General features: G+C 44.0%; 1 protein-coding gene across 2 annotated transcripts in view; it reads right to left on the bottom strand.

Annotated features, from left to right (window-relative positions):
- Positions 1 to 23,208, bottom strand: part of LOC132241642 (signal recognition particle subunit SRP54) — a 92,307-nt gene that overhangs the window by 16,571 nt on the left and 52,528 nt on the right. The window contains exon 1 of one of the 2 annotated variants that reach the window (XM_059710605.1): positions 8,286 to 8,555. The exons of the other annotated variant lie outside the window; for it this stretch is intronic. Within the exon in view, the coding sequence (XP_059566588.1) occupies positions 8,286 to 8,450 (165 nt within the window). The 5' untranslated portion in view covers positions 8,451 to 8,555. Of the gene's footprint in view, positions 1 to 8,285; positions 8,556 to 23,208 lie in introns of those variants that run through there. 2 annotated transcript variants of the gene reach the window in all.

Here is a 23,208-nt window from a genome sequence, read left to right as displayed (position 1 = left end):
TCCCTGATCCCTAGCCACAGTAAGCCCTTCCTACCCAATCTCATATTACCCCTTGATGTTAAGATTTGATTTGGATTGTCTTGACATCAAAGTCTCCTTTTGGACCATGACTTTTTGAATTCCCTTTTAGACAAGGGAAAGTCAGAAGAGCTGGTTTAGATCTCCAGTCATCATACTAACTAGATGGATCTGACGCCAAAGCAACAATCCCTGTCAGTGAATAGAGCTGAGAGCATTCACAGTACATCACCATGCTCCCTTCTGCCCCCAACCCACTCCCATCAGAGCAGAAGCAGCTTCTCACGGCTCCCTAAGCAATCTCTCAGTGGCTCAACTACTGTATCTTCCTTTGACAACTTTAATAAATCAAAACACTCTGGCTGGGTCATAACATCTAGTATAAACTTAGCTACTATCTCTATTCTGTGACTTTTGGTTATATTCTTTCCAAAACATTTTTTTAAAAATCTGTCCAGCCGGCATGGCTCAGTGGTTGAGCATCGACCTATGAACCAGGAGTTCAAGGTTTGATTCCTGGTCAGGGCATATGCCCAGGTTGCAGGCTCAATCAATCCCCAGCAAGGGGCATGCAGGAGGCAGCTGATTAATGATTCTCTCTCATCACTGATGTTTCTATCTGTCTCTCCCTTCCTTTTTCAAATCAATAAAAATATACTTTTAAATAAATAAATAATTAATTAAATAAATCTACAAAAGAGCAGAGGTGAGTGGGGGAAGATTAACCAGGAAACCTATATGCATATATGCATAGCCCATGGACACAGACAATAGTGTGGTGAAGGCCTGGAAAGGGCGGGTAGGGGGTGGGGGGGAGAAAATGGGGGAAAAAACACAAAGGGGAGCATCTACAATACTATCTATCAACAATAAAGATAAATTTTTTTAAAATCTACAAAAGAGAAGGCTGAAACACAAAATTTTTTTCCTAGGCAAAATTTTTATTTTAAAATAAAAATTCCTTCAGATCTTCACTTACACAACAAACTAGTTATAATTAAATCTTTCCTAATTCACAGCATTTTAATTTATAATTACTGAACATTTGCCCAGTTTTCCAGGAAAATATCTGCACACTACACATCAGGAAATGCTCTTAGAAATCAACACAGGATAAATGAAAAACTAAAAGTTCACAGCTTTTGCTTTCATGCACAATGAACCTAGTTGTGTCTTCATAAATTACAGGAACCTTATCTTTCTTTTTTCTTTTTTCTTTTTTTTTTTTTACAGAGAGGAATAGAGAGGGATAGAGAGTTAGAAACATCAATGAGAGAGAAACATCAATCAGCTGCCTTCTGCACACTCCCTACTGGGTATGTGCCCGCAACCAAAGTACATGCCCTTGGCCGGAATCGAACCTGCGACCCTTGAGTCCACAGACAGATGCTCTATCCACTGAGCCAAAGCAGCCAGGGGGAACCTTATCTTTCTTACCTGTTTTAGCCAACATTCATACTAGTACATCCCTTCTGTGAAAGACATTGCTGAGTATGGTAGGAAATACAGAGGGAAATGAGCCAGTCCCCGCCCTGGGGGATATGCAAAATACACCCACAAGGACAGAGCACAGCTAGTGAAGTAACTCAGGAGGAATGGTAACAAAAGGAAAAGGTGACCTCACCTGGGCCCTGAAAAATGAGAAAGATACCACACCAGGAGATGGAAAGGGAGAGCACTTCTGACTGAAAGAACATAAATGTTCAGTTCAGTTGCAGTAGCGAAAAGCAACCCCCAGATCAGGTTCAAAACGGAAAAGCTACCTGTACAAAAAGGCAAAAGCATCTATTCTACTTGCTTTAAAAGAAAACTGTAACTCATTCTAGCTGCATGCAAAGTAGAAATGAGGAAGGAGAGGTGACTCTTTGCCTATCAGCATCAGAGACAGGCTGGAATCAGGGCTACAGGCCTTATGCTGGAGGAGTGCTCCCTGGGCTTCAGAGCTGTCAGCAAGGGGATGGGGCTCTTTTCCCTCACCTCCTGGGGGGCCTAGGCGTTGGGGGGACCAACTCCTGCAGTTGTGCCACCAAGGCAGAACTATGGCAAAACTGCTGGTTACCAAAGGCTTCTCTGTACCACAGACACAGTCTGTTCCCAACCAGAGAACTGGAAGAGTCAGTTCCCCCAGGGTGTGCTTTGGGGCCACTGCCACAGAACTAAGGAAATCCCTCTCCTAGAACACACCTGTGCCTGATGGATCCCTACCCAAGTTACCTTGATGCCCCAGCTCAGAATAAATGGGGTTCCTTCGGCTGGGGAACCTCAGCCCTGAGCCATAGCTCCCCCAACGGGGGGCACTGTCACCAGATCCAGGCCCAGCAGGAGCAGTAACAGCCACTCTAGCATGGCAGAGATTTCCGGTCTTCACCCCACCAATGAAAGGCTACGAGAGAGGTTGCGCCCAGGTTTCACACATTGAACCATCTGAGCACATCCTGGCTGGTGCCCAAGGGCCACTTCCCAAAGCCAGGCCTCCACGCCTCCACGGACCACGGGTGGGCGACTGAGGGCTCAGCCCAAGTGCTGGGGGACCCAGGCGGACTTCGCCCGCAGCTGGGAGGGAGCACATGTCCGGGCTCCCCACTCCGAGGACAGAGTCTGTTACCTCCAGCTCCACAACTCTGGCACCCGGCACCAGGCTCGGGCTGGGGGCTCCAACCCAACTCCAGACTCCGATCTGAAGCCATGACATGAGCTGACTCATCATTGTGGTTGACCCAGGTCGACTTCAGGGGCAAGAGTGGGCTTGCACGCCAAGGAGGCTTTCTCCCGCACCGCCCGCCCTCCCCGCCCTCCAGACGCAGCCCCACCCGTGCCCTCAGTGCCACCATGCAACCCGGGCATGTGCCCTTGACCGGAATCGAACCCGTGACCCTTCAGTCCGCAGATGCTCTATCTACTGAGCCAAACCAGCTAGGGCTCCACAGATTTTTAGAGAGTGGAAGAGAGAAAGACAGAGAAATAGCGATGTGAGAGAAGCACATGGATTGGTTGCCTCATGCCCGGGGAGGAGCCTGCAACTGAGGTGCCTGCCCTTGACTGGAATCAACCCAGGAACCTTGGGTGAGCAGGCCAACGCTCTATCCACTGAGCCAAACCTGCTGGGATAATAAAAAAAAAATTTAATGGCATTTTAGCCCTAGCTGGTTTGGCTCAGTGGATAGAGCATCAACCTGTGGACTGAAGGGTCCTGGGTTCCATTCCAGTCAACGGCACATGCCCGGGTTGCAGGCTCGATCCCCAGCAGGGGGTGTGCAGGAGACAGCTGATCAATGATTCTCTCTCATCATTGATGTTTCTATCTCTCTCTCCCTTTCCCTTCCACTCTGAGATCAATAATAATATATAAGTATTTTTATATACTTATATAAGTATTTTTATATACTGGCGTGGCTCAGTGGTTGAGCACTGACCTATAAACCAGGAAGTCACAGTTCAATTCCTGGTCAGGGCACATACCCGGGTTGTGGGCTGGATCCCCAGTAAGGGGCGTGCAGGAGGCAGCAGATCAATGATTCTCATCATTGATATTTCTATCTATCTCTCCCTTTCTCTCTAAAATCAATTTAAAAAATATATATTTTTAAAAAGGCATTTTATTTGCTCTAATAATTATATTTCATAGATTTTTACTAATAAGACTTTTAAGGAATTTTTTAAATTTAATATTAATTTTTTATAGTAAAACCCAAGTTTTATCATCTTAAGCATGAGTAAGCAAACTTTTCCTGTAAAGGCCAGAAAGTAAGTATTTTATTGCTTTGCAGCTATAGTATCTACTGTCACAACTACTGAACTCTGCGAAAGCAGCCACAGACAATCCATAATGACTGGGCATAACTTTGTCCCAATAAAATTTTATATGAACTGGTGGTTGGTAGGATCTGGCCCATAGCTTATAATTTGTCAACCTCTCTTCTGAAACCAGATTGGCATATTTAAAAATCTGTGAAAGAGCTTGGCCAATGTGGCTCAGTTGGTTGAGCATCGTCCCATGACCTGGAGGTGGTCGGATGGATTCCCCGCAGGGCACATGCCTAAGTGCAGGAGGCAGCCAATAGATGTCTCTCTCTCATCAGTTTCTATCTCTCTCTCCCTCTTCCTTCTCTCTGAAATCAGTTTTGTAAAAAAAACAACATATTTTTTAAAAATCTGTGAATCTAAACATGTGATTCCAACCTCTTCTTGGAGTGGAGGAGTCAGTTATGGGAGGTATTTGAAAACCAACCAGAAAGTGGTTTGGTACAAAATTTCCAACAATTATAAATAGAAGTTATTTTCTGGATTTTGCAAACATTTTATTTTTACAGTAAAACAGTAATCTGCAAATAAAAATGGTAATGTCAATTATACAAATTCTCTTTTAACAAACTGCAGATATCTGAAAATAGTTTTTAACACCAGGAAATTATGAGATGTCATAAAAAAATGTTATACGTTTGATTATATTTTATGATCAACCAGTCTGTTATTCTGCTTTCTTGTTCCTCAGTGCCTGTGTTTAATGGCAATATGCTTTTTATAAACTCCCATGACAGCCAGAACTTCTTTAAAACATGTACTTTCCCAATTAGGTGGTTAGCAACATTCAGAAGTAGGAAGTGTATCCTTCATTGCTATATCCTTTAGCCTACAGCTCCTGGCACATGGTAAGTGCTTGGTAGCAGAGCTGCTAAATAATGCTAAATGAAGTAGTAGTGAAATTTTAACTCCTTTAATTCTAATTAAGTCTAGTCAGAGAAGCTGCTGGTTTGAGGCCTAATGCCCTTCCCTACAGTTGGGACTTCTCAGTTCTGACAAACTAATAAAGGAGTACAGGATGGCAGCCTCTCCTTCCATCCAAATCTCCACCGCGTAGATCTCTTCCCTTACTGTGGTCAAACCCCTAGGCACAGATGTGGAGTTCCCAAAGATGTTTCTGCTTCAGGAATGTGTGAATGAGAGAGCAAGAAGAGAAAGTTAGAAAAATAATTTGTATAGTATGAACCCATGTTTGTTTAATAAGAAAGACTATTATATATGCATAGGAAATCCCAGAAAGAATATACCAGAAACTTAGTGACTTTAGGAGAATGTGAATGTGAGGAACAAGTGATGGGGAGATTCCTATCACTTTTTACTTTTTGCTCTAGGGCAGCGGTTCTCAACTTGTGGGTTGCGACCCCTTTGGGGGTCGAATGACCCTTTCACAGGGGTCGCCTAAGACCATCAGAAAACACATACATAATTACATATTGTTTTTGTGATTAATCACTATGCTTTAATTATGTTCAATTTGTAACAATGAAATTAGAGGTCACCACAACATGAGGAACTGTATTAAAGGGTCGCGGCATTAGGAAGGTTGAGAACCACTGCTCTAGGGCCTTTTTTACTGTTTAAGTATTTGTTTTATTATTTGTTAACCAAGGATATGAAAACAACATAATGTCACCAACCCAAAACAAAGAGCCTCGCCCTAACTGGTTTGGCTCAGTGGATAGAGCGTCAGCCTGAGGACTAAAGGGTCCCAGGTTTAATTCTAGTCAAGGGCACATGCCCAGGTTGAGGGCTCGATCCCCAGTGGGGGGCGTGCAGGAAGCAGCCAATCAATGATTCTCTCTCATCATTGATATTTCTCTCTCTCTCTCTCCCTCTCCCTTGCTCTCTGAAACCAATTAAAAATGTATTAAAAAATAAATAAAAGTAATGAAAAAAATTATGAACAGCTTTGAGATAATAACTTAAAAAAAAACAACAAAGAGCCTCTCTTCATTTATCTGGTTAGTCAGTACGGGTATGTTTACTTTGCCATTAAGTGTCAAAGCTTAAGTAATAATGAAAACAATTATAGTAACGGGAGAAAAAATTAAAATGGAAAATACATCAAGTACTGCGGACTTAAAAGTTTGATTCAACTGTGCCTGTCGACAACAGGTCTCAAATAAAGTGAAAAGTAGCTTCCTAATCAATTACCATTACCCCCTGAATTCCTCCCAGCCTACCTTCCTCCTTAAGTAGAAGAAAAACAAGAAATTACATATAAAGATTAGTATGTAGAAAAGTTTTTGTTAATGCAAACTAACATTAACTAACATTAAGAGAGCTATACTAACATTCAGACACTGTTCTCTCGGAGTCTGTAGTTTGGGGCAAATGTTTCACTAACATTCAAGTAGTTAAGTCTCAAAAATAAAGCTATTGAAAAAGCTTCATTCTCAATGAGGGTGGGAAGTTTTCTATACAGGAGCAAAGGTAAATTTTAATAGCCAAAGTGTATACAATTGAGCTGGTTTCCAGTTAAAGCAATATTTTCATTCGTTTCATCTGGCCAAAGATCCTAAACTACCATTTTAGAGTACCAAATTCAAAACAAATTAAACCTCCAAACCTTACCTAACTCTCTAAACTTATGCTATCCAAAACAGTAATCATTTGCCACATGTGATTAATTTCTGCTCATGTGCAATGTTGCTAGTTCAACTCAAATTGCAGTAGGGTTTAAAATGCATATAGGAGGACATACAGAAGGACAAGAGAAATATGAAAACATGCTCAAAGTCACTAATCATCTGAGAGATGCAAATCAAAACAACAATGAGGTACCATCTCACACCTGTCAGAATGGCAATCATCAACAAATGAACAAACGACAAGTGCTGGCGAGGATGTGGAGAAAAAGGAACACTCATGCACTGCTGGTGGGAATGCAGACTGGTGCAGCCACTATGGAAGACAGTATGGAGTTTCCTCAAAAAGTTAAAAATGGAACTGCCATTTAACCCAGTGATCCCACTTCTAGGAATATATCCCAAGAAACCAGAAACACCAATCAGAAAGGATATATGCACCCCTATGTTCATAGCAGCACAATTCACCATAGCTAAGATTTGGAAACAGCCTAAGTGCCCATCAGCAGATGAATGGATTAGAAAACTGTGGTACATCTACACGATGGAATACTATGCTGCTCTAAAAAGGAAGGAACGCTTACCATTTGCAACAGCAAGGATGGAACTGGAGAGCATTATGCTAAGTGAAATAAGCCAATCAGAGAAGGATAAATACCACATGATCTCACTCATTTGTGGAATATAATGAACAACATAAACTGATGAACCAAGACTGATCCAGAGACGGAGAAGCATCAATCAGATGCTCACACCTCAGAGGGAAGGTAGGGGAGGGTGGGGGGAAGGGGGAGAGACCAACCAAAGGACTTGTATGCGTGCATATAGGCCTAACCAATGGACAGGGGGTGGGGGAGGGGGGGAGCAAGGGGGGATACGGACACATATGTAATACCTTAATCAATAAAGAAAATAAAAATTAAAAATAAAATAAAATGCATACAGGATTTCAAAGACTGGTACCAAAAAGAGAATGTAAAATATCTCATTGATAACTTTCACATTAATTACATGTTGAAATCTGTGTTAAAGTTAATTTCAATTCATATTAATTACATGTTAAATTTTTTTAACTGGGTTAAATAGAATATAATATTGATTTCACGGATTTCTTTTTGCTTTTTTAAAAAAAATGTTTTTATTGACTTTGGAGAAGGGAGGAGAAAGAAACATCAATGAGAGAGAATCATTGATCGGCTGCCTCCTGCCCGCCCCCTACTGGGGATCCAGCCCGCAACCCCATGACCGGGAACCCAACCGGGACCTCACGGCTCCTGGGGCCACAACGCTCAAACACTGGGCCACACCGGCGCGGCTCTCTTTACATTTTCGATGTGGCTCCTAGGAAATGCAGAATCTCCGATGAGGCTAGCACTGTATTTCTATTGGAGAGTGCAACTCTGGGCCTCAGTTACCTCGCTGGTGAACGGGGTAAGCCCCACCTCAGGCAGAAGCTATCGGGATTAAATGAAAACGCCTGCAAACAGGAGCCCTGGTTTGCTACCAGCTCAGCCAAGGGCAGCAGCCAGGTCGGGAGCTGCAAAAGGAGAGGCCGAGACGGGACCGAGCCGCGCCACCTGCCTCCTGCCACCAGGCCGCCTGGGGACACGCCCGCATTCTCTCGCTCACAGACCCGAGGCAACACCATCTCCCCTGGAAACGGGGGCCGCCCCCGCCCCGAGCCTGAGGCGCAGCCAGCGGAGGGGTCCGCGAGGGGTCCCTCCTCCACGCCAGTGTTTCTGAGCCGAGGCGGGGACACCGAGGGCGGCCTGCTCGGAGCCATGCCGGGCGCGCCCCAGGCAGCCGCCGACCCAGCAGAGAGGAGGCCGCGCTCCCCGGGCCTCGCCGCGGCCGCCCCTCCCTCGGCGCCTCGCCTACCTGCCGCGCCGGGTCGCGGAAGGCCGCGGCGGCCGCAGCTCCCGAGGCTGCGACGGCTTCTCCCGCCTCCGCACGGCTCCCCGGCTCCCGCTCCATCGTCGTCGCCGCCACAGGGCTGCTGGCGCTGGCTAGGTAGAGCGAGATGGCCGACAAGCCCACTTCCATCCTCCGCCCGCCCAGTCGAGGACAGAGCCCGCGGTCCGCCAACCGAGCCGGAGGGCGGGGCCTGCGGGCGCCGGCCGGCGGGGCCCAGCCGCCAGCTCCCGCGCGGCTCCCGCTTCCGGCCCGCCCGCCTCGGAGCGCCCGGCCGCTCCTGGTGACGTCGGCCTCGTTACTGCACCTGGAGCTCAGCTTTGGGCTCTGCGCAGCCTCTCGCCTGCATCCTGCGAAATCGCCCGCCCAGACTTTGGTTTCTGCGCTTGTGAGACGAGAACAGCTGCTAATGGTCCTGAAAGGCTGGGGCTGATATGTGGTTGCTGAAAAAAAAGACTTTTAAATGCATGGCGGCTCACGCTACATACTCCATCCCCAGCCTGGAGGACAGTCCAGCCAAAATAGCCTTGACAGAAAAGCCCCGAGGGTGAATTGCCCTTACACGTGTCTGAGATAGTGAAAGGTCACTGTGGACAAGGGAGACCTGAAGAAAAGCAAAGGGCAACAGCAAGCTTCCATTTTGACAAATGGTTTGAGTGTGTGTGTGTGTGTGTGTAGACATCCTAGACTTTTCCCATTTTCCCAGTGTTCAACCAAATTAAAAAGTCATGATTGTAATGATTATTGCATTACTTAAACTAGTTGGGGGCATTTCCAGCTAAATGACTTTTTATTGTAATTTTAGTATGGAAGTTTTCACGAAAAGGTCAAATATAAAATACATTATTTTGGCCAAGGATTGTGGAGTTCGTTTGGTATTTTAAGTTGCATTTTCATGCCAGTAAAAATTCAGAAATGGTCCGCAAAGGTAAGTCCTAGGTAGAGTATCTGTTCTGCAGCATGGCAAGAGCAGCCAGAGGGCAGAACACCCCTAGAACCGTAAATATTACTTTCTCTCCTGTGCAAAAGTTCTTTTTTTTCTTACTCTCTGCTTAATATTGCTGTACACTTTCTATCCTGCTATAACTATGATGATCTAAAACAACAAACCAAAAACCTTAAAAATAAAGTTGGTGATTTGAAAACCATCTACATTTTAAACAATGGTTTGAAATTCATAATCTGTATTCCAGTAATAAAATCAAATTAGCTTATTGCTGGGGTAAACACATTTTATTAACATGATCTAATGCTGTCTAGTGGCATGCATCAGGGTTTGACTCCGTCTAAAATGGCAAAAACAAACTGCAATAAATTGGAAAAAAAATAGCCAATTGTTAAAGACTACATGAATTGACTTTCATAAACAAGATAGCTCTACATTACATCTATTCAAAATCTCGTTCCTCATAGTGGCAAGAAGGGTAATCAACAATCATTAAAAATTTGTGGAATGTTTATAAATGCATTATTTTATTTCACAAATTGGCAATTAAACATTGAATTACAATTTTCACTGCTGAAGCAGAACTGATTTTCATGGTTTATAAGTTTAATGGAAATTTAAAATGCAAGTCATATTCAAATATGAACTGGAAGTATTTTCTAAGAAGAGTTATCTTTAACACAAATATACAATTGAAGAGCAGTCTATTACAGACAAACAATTCATGGCAACAGAAAAGCATAGAAATTCTAATGGTTTTAGTTTGGGCATTTACATTTTTGTGATTATTTCCAGACTGTTACAGGTCAACTAAAAATGGACAACAGAGCAACATGCCAAATCTCTCCTTCTTTCACTTTATGGTGTAAGTTGTATCACTATGACAAAAAATAAATTCAGGTTATCACTTTAATTTATCTACTTGAAAACATAATTGTGGTCTAACTTTATCATTTAATAATACATACAGAGCTAAATAGATAAACTTGGATCTATTTCTGTGAAAGGCTGGAAAACAAAGCTGAATAAAATTCAATAACCAGGACTGTCCATCAAATTTAAAAAAAACAAGACTTTCTTGTTATTTTGACACTAGAGGCCCAGTGCACAACATTCATGCACTGGGGGTTGTATAGGTCCCTCAGCCTGACCTGCACCCTCTCCAATCTGGGAGCCCTCAGGGGAGCCCTCTCCAATCCGGGAGCTTCTGTCTGTCTTTGCAATCATATGAGTGAATTGTCTGAGACCCTCCCCCAACCCAGTTTGGTTTGTTGCTCACAAAATAATAGAGGCTTTATTTTTTTCTTTGCTTCATTGGTGGAAATTTCCTGGAAGTTTTAGGCTATCTTCCCTTTAATTTTTCCTAGACACTCTGATTTTACTTATGTCTCTTACCTTTGCTTTCCCTCCATTCCCCACTGCAGCAGTAACTTGCTCCAGGCTCACTTTGCTCTAGTGCAGTGGTTCTCAACCTTCTGGCCCTTTAAATACAGTTCCTCATGTTGTGACCCAACCATAAAATTATTTTCATTGCTACTTCATAAATGTAATGTTGCTACTGTTATGAATCGTAATGTAAATATCTGATATGCAGGATGGTCTTAGGCGACCCCTGTGAAAGGGTTGTTCGACTGCCAAAGGGGTCGTGACCCACAGGTTGAGAACCGCTGCTCTAGTGTCTAGGAGATCCATCTGCCACCAGAACTACAATTCCCAGCATTCCTGGTGCTCCTCTCACTCTGGGCTTCCACTTCCGGTTCTGGGGCTGCCATCAGAACTACTATTCCCAGAATTCCTTGTGGTCCCCGTGCTACTAGGAGGGCCCGAGGGAGCCACGTCCCCCCCAAGCCTCCAACTCTCCCGCTCTGCTCTCCACCCAGTGCCTGTGGATGCAAATTAACCTGCCATCTTTGTCAGGTTAATTTGCATACTCACTCCTGAGTGGCTGGTGAGCATAGCAGAGGGACAGTCAATTTACATGTTTCTCTTTTATTATATAGGATAGTTACATACATATTTTAGTAGATCTTATTTTTTTAAATACATTTTATTGATTTTTTACAGAGAAGAAGGGAGAGGGATAGAGAGCCAGAAACATCAATGAGAAAGAAACATCAATCAGCTGCCTCCTGCACACCCCCTACTGAGGATGTGCCCACAACCAAGGTACATGTCCTTGGCCGGAATCGAACCCGGGACCCTTCAGTCCACAGGCCGACACTCTGTCCACTGAGCCAAACCAGTTAAGGCTAGAGCTTATTTTTAAGGTAATCCCATCCCTCAAATAGGGAGATATATTTTCATCATCATTCATGCACAAAAATAAGGTGGTAAAAATGCACATTAAGTTGATTTTAAGCATAAAGACATTGTTGACAGTAGTGGCTTCACTTATGGAGCCCAATATGCTAGGTACTATGATAAGGGCTTTCCTTAATTAACTCTTTCTCACAGCTCTGAGATCCTATCTAATAAAGAGGGAATATGCTAATTGACCCTCATGCTGTTGCAAAGATGGCAGCACCCACAGCTAATAAGGAGGGAATATGCTAATTGACTGTCCCACCCTCAAATATGATGGCGCCCACAGCCACAAGATGGCAGCACCTAGTCCCCTCAGCCCTGCTGGGGCAGCAGGCCCCTGGCCTTGCTGTGTGTCTACCTCCAGAGCCCCCCAGTCTCCTTGGCCCCCCAGCCACCCAGGGCCGGCCTGAGGCATAGGCAAGCCTCGGATGGCGACTGCCCAGCCGCCCAGAGCCGCCTGAGGCTCAGGTAACCAGGGCCGGCCGAGGTTTGAGCTGCCGGCAGTGGCAGCAGCAGAGGTGTGCTGGGGTGTTGCCTTCCCCTGATCACCAGGTTGCCTCCTGCCCCTGAGGGCTCCTGGACTGTGAGAGGGGGCAGGCCAGGCTGAGGAACCTCCCCTCTAGTGCATGAATTTTCATGCACCGGGCCTCTAGTATTATTATAATCACCAATATTTTACAGATGAGCAAAGGCTTAGTAACTTGTGGAAGGATGCAGCTGATAGGTAAGCAGCAGAGCAAAGATTGAAACCCAGGCAGCCTGATTCCAGAGCTTATCCTCAGCGACACTGCCCCTTTGAGAATGAATATGTCAGAAAATAGGCTAGTAGGAAGGCAGGCAATTCTTAGACCAAAAGGACGTGCGATATTTGGAATGATTTGCATGGAAATTAGTAAAGTGTGTACATTTTTAAGTCTATTGTAAGTAATAGCCATTTGTACACTTTAAGTCCCTATATGTAAGAAACAAATGAAAATACCAAGTAAACTTGTTTTATTTGATGTTATGTGAATACATTTGTTTTAATTGAAATTTGGTCAGGTTTGTTGTCATGAGAATATACTATTGACATTCAACTACCAGAATTCTGTATATGGCATTAAGTCATAAAATATTAGTTTCTTTGTACACAATGCCGAAATGCAGTAATCTCAAGGTTGAAGACCTGTGCATCATAATCTGAAGTCTGTAGAAACCTAGGATCTTTGTACAATAAAAAACAAATATAAAGATTTAATAAGGATTTCCACCAGTAAGGATACCTTTCTTCTTGGGGCAAGATCATCCATTGTGTCTTTTAAAAACAATAAGGTCCTGGCCGGTTTGGCTCAGTGGATAGAGCATCGGCCTAGGGACTGAAGAGGCCCAGGTTCGATTCCGGTCAAGGGCATGTGCCTTGGTTGCGGACATATCCCCAGTGGGGGGTGTGCAGGAGGCAGCTGATCGATGTTTCTCTCTCATCGATGTTTCTAGCTCTCTGTCCCTCGCCCTTTCTCTCTGTAGAAAATCAATAAAATATATTTTAAAAAATAAATAAATAAAATAAAAACAATAAGAAGAAAACTGCAGAAAATCAAAGTACATGTATCAACTGAAGGATTTCACACTCCCTGCATTTCCTAGTAAACATAGTGTCAAGAAATAGGCTATTTCTTGCACCACTTCTGCCAGAAATGAAATTCTGAACCACTCAAATGATTTCCCAGTCAAAATTACGGGCTCATGAATATATCCAATAACAACTCCTACCTCCTCTGGGCCACTGAGGAGCCAATTTCCCCAATTATATTAGGAAATGTAAAAATCAAGCAAGCATGATTTATAAACTATGCAGATAGGCAGACATTACATGTTCTTCTCCCTTGTTGCAGATTTGGGAACTTTCTCTGGAAAGAGGCTCACAAAACTTTACCATATGTTGCTTAAGAAAAATAGGTCTCAGTTACAGGATATTATTCCCTTCTGCTTTCCCTAAGTAGGAAAAACCCTTAGCAGCAGTGTCAGGTAGGGGGTTTTCTTACTGTCAGCGTTGGCTGAATTATCCCTCTTAAAGCAAGTACTGTTGTGTAACTTCCTGACTATTTTTCCATTTATGATACAATTGCTACTGAGAAATGCATTGTTGTAGGCCAGTGATTTTCAATCTTTTTCATCACATAAACCAATTACTAAAATTCTGCAGCACACCAAAAAATATATATTTTGCAGATCTGTCAAAAAAATTGGTATAATTTTAACAGATTTGCAAAAAAAAAAAAAAGTAATTGCCTATCCTTTTTGCTTCAAATTGACTTTTTTAAAAAAAATCAGGTGTCTATACTTGTATATAAGGATTTCTGGTACCAAAAATTAACCAATCAAACCTTATTATGCAACGTGACCAATAAGAGGAAACTCTATTATATGACCTATACATTTATGGTTTAAGACAGGCCATTCACACCGGACGACTATTGTGTTGGCTGTTGTCATTTTTTAATTTGTCAATCTAAGGGAAAGGAGGTCAGTGTACCTGACTAAGTAGTCAGGTATTTCATATTTTAAAAATTCTTGTGACACACCGGTTGAAAATCACTGTTTTAGGCTAAAGAGAGAACCCATTAAGCTAAGTGAAGCTAAAGATATAGCATGCTGTTCAAATAGTTTCAAATGGAAAGTACCGAGAGAATTGCAAACAGTACGATAGGCATGCCAAATTTAAAAAATTTGTGTGGCATTACATTAATGTTATCAAAGAAAATGTGCCATAATTATCAGCTTACAAGGTATCTTTTCACTTTAAAAGTTTTCAAAATTACCTTCTATTCAATATGCCTATCTATAATAATGAAAGCATAATATGCTAATTAGACCGGACAGCTGAACAACCTTCTGGATGTCGTTCCGGACGTCCTTCTGGACGAAGCCGGGGCTGCTAGGGCCGAGCCCCTTGCACGAATTTTGTGCATCAGACCTCTAGTATTACAGAAAAAGGTCAGAAGGGAGGAATTGGGCTTAGAATAGTGGTGGGAAATGCCCAACTTCAGACTGCATAAGGCCCATGAAATCATTTGGTCTGGGCCTGTCAAGGAATTAGGCGTAAGTTAATTAAATGTTTGATCAAATATTTTTAAACAGGCTTATTTTTAAGTTGATAATTTTGTATGGTCTGCAAATGATGTTATAAATATTCAAATAGCCCTTGGCAGGAAAACGTTTCCCCACCCCTGGCCTAGAGTCTTGAGTTAGCAACTGTTCAACACTAAGCACCAATAAACTGTTACCTACCTGTAATGACAAAGCATGGGGGAATACGGCCATAAAATTTCACATTATATCAATAACTATTTTACAAAAATAACAAGCCGTAGACTACACAACTCATCTAGAAGTAAAATTTAAATAACCCCCCAACACCTGATCTAAATTCATTCTGGTTAACTCATGGCTCAGAAGCAAAGAGGATACTTGGTTCAATCTTCATGCAATGGCTTAATCTTCAGAGCATAGTAATTGGGATTTAAAGCAGAATTTTATTTTTAAATTAAATTTATTGGGGTGATATTGGTTAATAGGATCATATAGGTTTCAAGTGTACGTTTCCATGATACAAATTGTGTATACTGCAGTGTGCCCACCACCCAAAGTCAAACGATCTTCTGTCACCATATATTAAGGACCCTCCAATCCCCACCACCCGCTTCCCTCTGATAACCACCACACTGTTATCTGTGTCCATGAGTTTCAGTTTCATGTCCCACATATGAGTAAAATCATACGGTTCTTAACTTTCTCTGACTGACTTCACTTAGCATAATATTCTCAAATTCCATCCATGTTGTCCAAAATGGCAGTAGGTCAACTTTCCTCATGGCTGAGTAGTAGTCTGTTGTATATTTGTACCACTTCTCTTCTCCTTTATCCAATCATCTATTGCAGTGGTTCTCAACCTTCCTAATGCCGTGACCCTTTAATACAGTTCCTCATGTGGTGACCCCCAACCATAAAATTATTTTCGTTGCTACTTCATAACTGTAATTTTGCTACTCTTATGAATCGTAATGTAAATATCTGATATGCAGGATGTATTTTCCTTGTTACAAATTGGACATAATTAAAGCATAGTGATTAATCACAAAAACAATATGTAATTATATATGTGTTTTCCGATGGTCTTAGGCGACCCCTGTGAAAAGGTTGTTCGACCCCCAAAGGGGTCGCGACCCACAGGTTGGGAACCGCTGATCTATTGAAAGACACATTGGTTGTTTCCATATTTTGGCCACTGTGAATAGTGCTGCAATGAACATAGGGGTGCATATACCTTTGTGCACACATAATTTAGAATTTTGGGGGTAGATACCCAGGAGAGGATTGCTGGGTCAAATGATAACCCTATTCTTAGTTTTTTAAGGAACTGCCATACTGTTTTCCCATAGTGGCTGTACCAGCCTACATTCCCACCAGCAGTGAATGAGGATTCCCTTTTCTCCACAGCCTCTCCAGCACTTGTCATTACCTGTCTTGTTAATAACAGGTATTCTAACAGGTGTGAAGTGATATCTCATTGTAATTTTGATTTTCATTTCCCTAAGAGTCAGTGAAGTTGAATATCTTTACATACTAGTGGCCTGGTGCACAGATTCGTGCACATTGAAAGGAAACCAAGAGCCCGTGTGCCTGGGGAGTTTCCACGTCCCCATGAGCTGCTGGGAAGTCATGTGGGGAGTCTGTCCTCCTCTCTGCAGCTTTCTGAAAAAATATTTCCAAATGTCCCTTTTGCAGCCAGGGTCATGCCTTGCCGGCTGGGAGGTCCCCAGTGGATGCCCTGGGCCATGTTGGACACTTTCCACCGCTTGGAGCCAGATAAGAGATGCTCCAAGGTGAAAAATACAAAGTTGAGGATCTTGGGGGGCAGGTGTGCTCTTTTGCCCACATCCCCACCCTTCAGATCCATCTCTCTTTGACTTTTACCCCGATTGTCAGTCGCCACCCTGTGGCCACTGTTATATTGCTGCTTTCCTCTGTAGCTCCGGGGCAATCAGTAAGGGATGAGATTTGATCTCGATGCCAGAGGCAGTGCTCGCTTCGGCAGCACATATACTAAAATTGGATCGATGCCAGAGGCAGAGTTCCAGGAGCCCAGCTGCGATATCAGGCTCCTCCTGGTTACTCCAAATGTCTGCGCTTCAACTGTTCCCCAGAGATTGTAACTGCAGGCTTTTGAGGTATGAGGGATGTAGCAGTGCGCTAAGCAGCAGGCAGTTGGGGAGGAGCCTGAGCCTGGGCAGGGCGCCACGCTGCTCCCATTCATCCCAGCCCTGCTGTGCCTGTCTCTGCTGCTCGGCAGCTGCACTTGCCAGCCATGAGCCCAGCTTCTAGCTGAGTGGTGCTCCCACTGTGGGAGCACACTGACCACTAGGGGGCAACTCCTGCATTGAGTATCAGTGCACATCATAGCGACTAGTCGACCAGTCATTCCGGTTGTTCCGGTCATTCTGGTCGTTTGGTCGTAATGGTTGCTTAGGCTTTTATATATATATACTAGAGGCCTGTTGCATGAAGAGATTCGTGCAATAGGCCTTCCCTCTCTTGGCTGCTGGCACTGGTTTTCCTCCAGTACCCAGGGCCCAGGCCTTTGCTCCGGCTGGAGCTGCCTCCCGACTTCCATCTTCACGGCTCCGACTCACCTTCAGTCATCGCTCCGACGCTTGGAGCCTACATATGCAAATTAACTGCCATCTTTGTTGGCGGTTAATTTGGATATCATGCTGATTAGCCAATGGGAGGCGTAGCAAAAGTACAGTCAATTACCCTGTTTGTCTATTATTAGATTAGACTAGAGGCCCGGTGCACAAAAATTTGTGCACGCAGGGGGAAGGAGGGTCCCTCAGCCCGGCCTGTGCCCTCTCGCAGTCTGGGACCGCTCGGGAGATAATGCCCTGCTGGCTAAGGCCTGCTCCCGGGTGGCAGAGGGCAGGCCCAATCCCTAGGTGCAGCCCCTAGTCGGGCTCAAAGCAGGGCCGATTGGGGAGTTGGGGCGCCACCCCCTGTCATGCACAGAGCAGGGCAGATCGGGAGGTTGCGATGCCACCCTCAGTCATGCTCAGGGTAGGGCCAATCCGGGGGTTGGGGCGCTGCACCCTGTCACGCACAGAGCAGGGCCCATCAGGGGGGTTGGGGCTCCGGGCCCTGTCACGCACAGAGCAGGGTCGATCAGGGGGTTGAGGAGCTCCCCCCTGTCACGCACAGAGTATGGCCGATAGGGGAGTTGGGGCACCGCCCCCTGTCACACACAGAGCAGGGCGGATCAGGGGGTTGGGGCGCCGCCCTCTATCACCCACAGAGCAGGGCCCATCAGGGGATTGGGGTGCCACCACTATCACACTCAGGGCAGGGCCAATGGGGAGGTTATGGCTCTACCCTATCACACACAGAGCAGGGCCCGTGGGGGGGAGGGGTTGGGGCGCTGCACCCTGTCACACACAGATCAGGGCCAATCAAGGGTTGGGGTGCTGCACCCTGTCACACACAGAGCCACAGGGTGATCAGGGGGTTGGGGAGCTCCCCCATATCAGACACAGAACAGGGCTGATCAGGAGGTTGGGGCACCTTCCTCTGTCACGAACAGAGCAGGGCGGATAGAGAGGTTGTGGCCCCACCCCCTGTCACACACAGAGCTGCAGGGCGATCAGGGGGTTTGGGTGCTGCCCCCTGTCACGCTGATCCTGGTGCCGGGAGGCCTCGTGGCTCCGCTGATCCCGGTGCTGGGAGGCATATTACCCTTTTAGTATATAGGATAGAGGCCTGGTGCATGGGTGGGGCTGGCTGGTTTGCCCTGAAGGGTGTCCTGGATCAGGGTGGGTGTCCCCACTGGGGTGCCTGGCCAGCCTGGGTGAGGGGGTGATGGCTGTTTGCAGCTGGTCACACACCCTTCAGAGTGGGGGTCCCCACTGGGGTGACTGGCCAGTCTGGGTGAGGGGCTGAGGGCTGAAGCTCCCAACTGCTCCTTTTTTTCATTTTTTTTATTCTGGGCCAGCTTTAGCTCTGGCTCCAGCTCTGAGGCTCAGCTGCTGAAAGCAGGTATCTGGTTTGTTTGGGTTCTATAATCGAAACAATGTATAACTCCAGCTCTGAGATCCTGGCTCGCTGAAAGCAGGTTTCTAAGGTTTTGTTTAGCTTCTATATTTGTTACAATGTTTCAAACTGCAGGCTCAGAGGCCTGCAAGGCAGGCGGGGAACGTTGGTTTCCTCCGTCACTGAAACAAGCAAGCCTCATGTTAGTTTCAAGCTGCCTGGCTGCCGGCCGCCATCTTGGCTGGCAGTTGATTTGCATATTGCCCTGATTAGCCAATGGGAAGGATAGCGGTCATACGCTAATTACCATGTTTCTCTTTTATTAGATAGGATATACTAGAGGCCCGGTGCACAAAAATTTGTGCACTCGGGGGGGGGGGTGGTCCCTCAGCCCGGCCTGTGTCCTCTTGCAGTCTGGGACCCCTCGGGGGATGACCACCTGCTGGCTTAGGCCCACTCGCTGGGGGATTGGGCCTAAGCTGGCAGTCACACATTCCTCTGGCAGCCCGGGAACCCTCAGGGGATGTCCACTTGCCAGTGGGAACCAGGGCTAAGCTGCAGTCGGACATCCTTAGTGCTGCTGAGGAGGTGGGAGAGGCTCCCACCACCACTGTTGTACTGGCAGCCGTCAGCCTGGCTGTGGCTGAGCAGAGCTCCCCCTGTGGGAGCGCACTGACCACCAGGGGCCAGCTCCTACATTGAGCATCTGCCACCTGGTGGTCAGTGTGTGTCATAGTGACCAGTCATTCCCAGTCATTCTGCTGTTAGGATCAATTTGCATATTATCCTTTTATTATATAGGATAGAGGCCTGGTGCATGGGTGGGGGCCAGCTGGTTTTGCCCTGAAGGGTGTCCTGGATCAGGGTGGGGGGTCCTGCTGGGGTTCCTGGCCTGTCTGGGTGAGGGGCTGATGGCTGTTTGAAGGCTGGTTAAGCCCCCCAGCAGGGACCCTCACCCCATGAGGGTGTGGCCATCCGGGGTGAGGGGCTGATGGCTGTTTGTAGGCTGGCCACGGTCCCCAGAAACCCAAGCTTCCAGTGGAGGCTGTCTGGAAGCAGGTATGTGGGATTTATTTATCTTCTATAATTGAAACTTTGTTGCCTTGAGAGGAGGCCACAGCTGGCCAGGGCAGTCGGGAACCTTGGCTTCCTCCATCACCGGGGCAACCATGCCTCCTGCTTGCTCCAGCTCCGTGGCTGACAGCCACCATGTTGGTTGGGTTAATTTGCATATAGTTGCTCTGACTAGTGGGTGTGGCTTGGGGCGTAGTGGAGGTGCGGTCTATTTGCATGTTTCTCTTTTATTAAATTAGATAAATTGGCCATTTTTATGTCTTCTTGGGAGAGGTGTCTGTTCAGGCCTTCTTCCCATTTTTTTTAAAGGGTATATTTATATTTTTTAAAAGGGTATATTTATTTTATTTTTTACATCTTTATTGTTGAAAATATTACATATGTCCTTTTTCCCTCCTTGACCTCTTCTTACCCACTCCCCCCCACCTCAGGCCTTCACCACCCTATTGTCTGTATCCACGGATTATGCATATATGCATACAAGTTCTTTGGTTGATCTCTTTCTACCCACCCACCCTGCCTTCCCTCTGAAGTTCATAAGTCTGTTCCATGCTTATATGTCTCTGGATCTATTTTGTTCATCAGTTTATTTTGTTAATTAGATTCCACATGTGAATGAGATCATGTTATACTTATCTTTCTCTGACTGGCTTATTTCCCTTAGCATAATGCTCTCCAGGTCCATCCATGCTGTTGCAAATGGTAAGACTTCTTCCTTTTTTACAGCAGCATAGTATTCCATTGTGTAAATGTACCACAACTTTTTTATCCACTCATCTGTGATGGGCACTTGGGCTGTTTCCAAATCTTAGCTATTGTAAATTGTGCTGCTATAAACATAGGGGTTCATATATTCTTTCTGATTGGTGTTTCTGATTTCTTAGGATATATTCCTAGAAGTGGGATCACGGGGTCAAATGGGAGTTCCATTTTTAGTTTTTTGAGGAAACTCCATACTGTCTTCCATAGTGGTTGCACCAGTCTGCATTCCCACCAGCAGGGTATCAGGTTTCCCTTTTCTCCACAACCTCACCATCACTTGTTTGCCCATTTTTTAATTGCATAGTTTGTTTGTTTGGCATTGAGTTTTATGAGATCTTTATATTTTGGTTATTAAACCTTTGTCAGAATGGTTGTTGGCAAATATCCTCTCCCATTAGGTCGGTTGTCTTTTTGTTTCGTTGTCGGTTTCTTTTGCTGTGCAGAAGCTTTTTAGTTTGATATAGCCAGATTCACTTATTTTAGCCTTTACTACCGTACCTTTGCTCTCTGTGACCAAGGTTTATAAGTTTAGTACCTATGTTTTCTTCTATGTAATTTGTTTCAGCTCTGGTATTTAGGTCTTTGATCAATTTTGAATATTGTATATGGGGGCAAACTGTAATCATTCTTTTGCATGTGGCTTTCCAGTTTTCCCAGCACCATTTAATGAAGAGGCTTTCTCTTCTCCATTGTGTGTTTCTGCTCATTTGTCAAAAATTATCTGCCCATATACATGTGGTTTTATTTCTGGGCTCTCAATTCTGCTCCATGGATCTGTGTATCTATATTTTTTGCCAACAGCACATTGTTTTGATTATTGTAGCTCTGTAGTATAATTTAAAGTCAGGTATTGTGATACCTCCAGCTACATTCTTTTTTTTTTTTCAAGATTGCTTTGGCTATTTGAGGTATTTAGTGATTCCATAATAATATGATGATTATTTTCTTCTATTTTTTAAAAATTACATTGGGATTTTAATGAGGATTACATTGAATCTGTATGTTGCTTTGGGTAATAGAAAATTTTAGCTACGTGACATTATATTCCTATTCAAGATTAATAGAATATGACTGCTATCAGAACTTAGCCTCTCACATTATAAAATACTGTATTTATTTGAATAAAAATGGTTTATGTAACACTCTAAAATCACTTTTACTACACGAAGAAACTTTTTTTCCAAAAAAATTATGCCATAAAACTGTAATGTATTGTTTGTATGTATATGTGTGTATATGTATATTACCATTTTAACTACGTTGTTTTTTCTAGTCCATGAGCACGAAATATATTTCCATTTTGTTGTATCCTTTTCAATCTTTTTTTAATGTTTTTTCTTAATTGATTTCAGAGAGAGAGGGAGAGGGAGAGACTTAGAAACATCAATGATGAGAGAGAATCATTGATTGGCTGCTTCTACATGGTCCACACTGGGGATCGAGCCCACAACCCAGGCATGTGTCCTGACCAGGAATCGAACTGTGATCTCCTGGTTCATAGGTTGTGCTCAACCACTGTACCACACCAGCTGGACCTTTTCAACTTCTTTTAATAATACTTTGTAGTTTTCAGTATACAGGTATTTTACATCCTTTGTTAAGTTTATTTCTAGGTGTTTTATTCTATTGATTGCAATTACAAACGGAATTGTTTTTTGTGTTTCGTTTTTCCTGAAGTTTTGTTGTTAGCATATAGGAAAGCAGTGGAGTTTTGTACATTAAATTTGGTATCCTGCAACTTTACTGTATTTGTTTATTGTTTCTAATAGTTTTTTTTTTTGGTGGAATCTTCAGGATTTTTATGTACAGAAACATGTCATCTGCAGGTAGTGACACTTTTACTTCTTCCTTCCCAATTTGGATGACTTTTTTTTCCTTCTCTTGCCTGATTGTTCTGGCTAGGACTTCCAGAAGTATGTTGAATAAGAGTGATGAGAGTGGCATCCTTGTCTTGTTTCTGATTTTAGAGGAAAAGCTTTGTTTTCACCATGGAGTATGGTTGAGGATTTGTCTTATATGGCCTTCACTATGTTGAGATGCTTTCCTTCTATACCTATTTTATTGAGTGTTTTAATCATAAATGGATATTTTATCTTATCAAATGCTTTTTCCACATCTACTGATAAGATTATATGATTTTTATCCCTTTGTTAATGTGGTATATTACATTGATTGATTTGCCTGTTGAACCATCCTTGTGCCCCTGGAATGAACCCCACTTGATTGTGATGCATTATTGTATTCAATTGGCTAGTATTGTTTGGGATTTTTGCATCTGCATTCATCAGAGATATTGTTCTGTATTTTCTTTGGTGTTATCCTTGTCAGGTTTTGGTATCAGGGTTATGTTGGCCTCATAAAATTTATTAGAAAGTATTGCCTCTTCTTCAATATTTTGGAAGAGTTTGAGAAGGATTAGTTTCAAATCTTCTTTGAATGTTTGGTAGAATTCACTTTGAATTCTTTTGTGAAACCATGGTGTCCTGGACTTTTATTTTTGGGGATGTTTTTCATGGTGGTTTTAATTTCCCCACTGCTGACTGGTCTATTTTCCAGTTCTTCCTGATTCAGTCTAGGAAGGTTATATATTTCTAGGAACTTAGCCATTTCTTCTAGGTTATTGAATTTGGTGGCATATAGTCTTTCATAGTATTCTAGTATGATCCTTTGTATAACTGTGATGTCTGTAGATAATAATTCCAGAATATTGATATCCATCATATCACACTGTTAATTTGCCCTTTCTTG

This window comes from Myotis daubentonii, chromosome 1 (assembly GCF_963259705.1).
Source record: "Myotis daubentonii chromosome 1, mMyoDau2.1, whole genome shotgun sequence".
Lineage (NCBI taxonomy): Eukaryota > Metazoa > Chordata > Mammalia > Chiroptera > Vespertilionidae > Myotis > Myotis daubentonii.
Note: the sequence above shows the minus strand (reverse complement) of the source record. Positions and strands in the feature narration are given on the sequence as shown.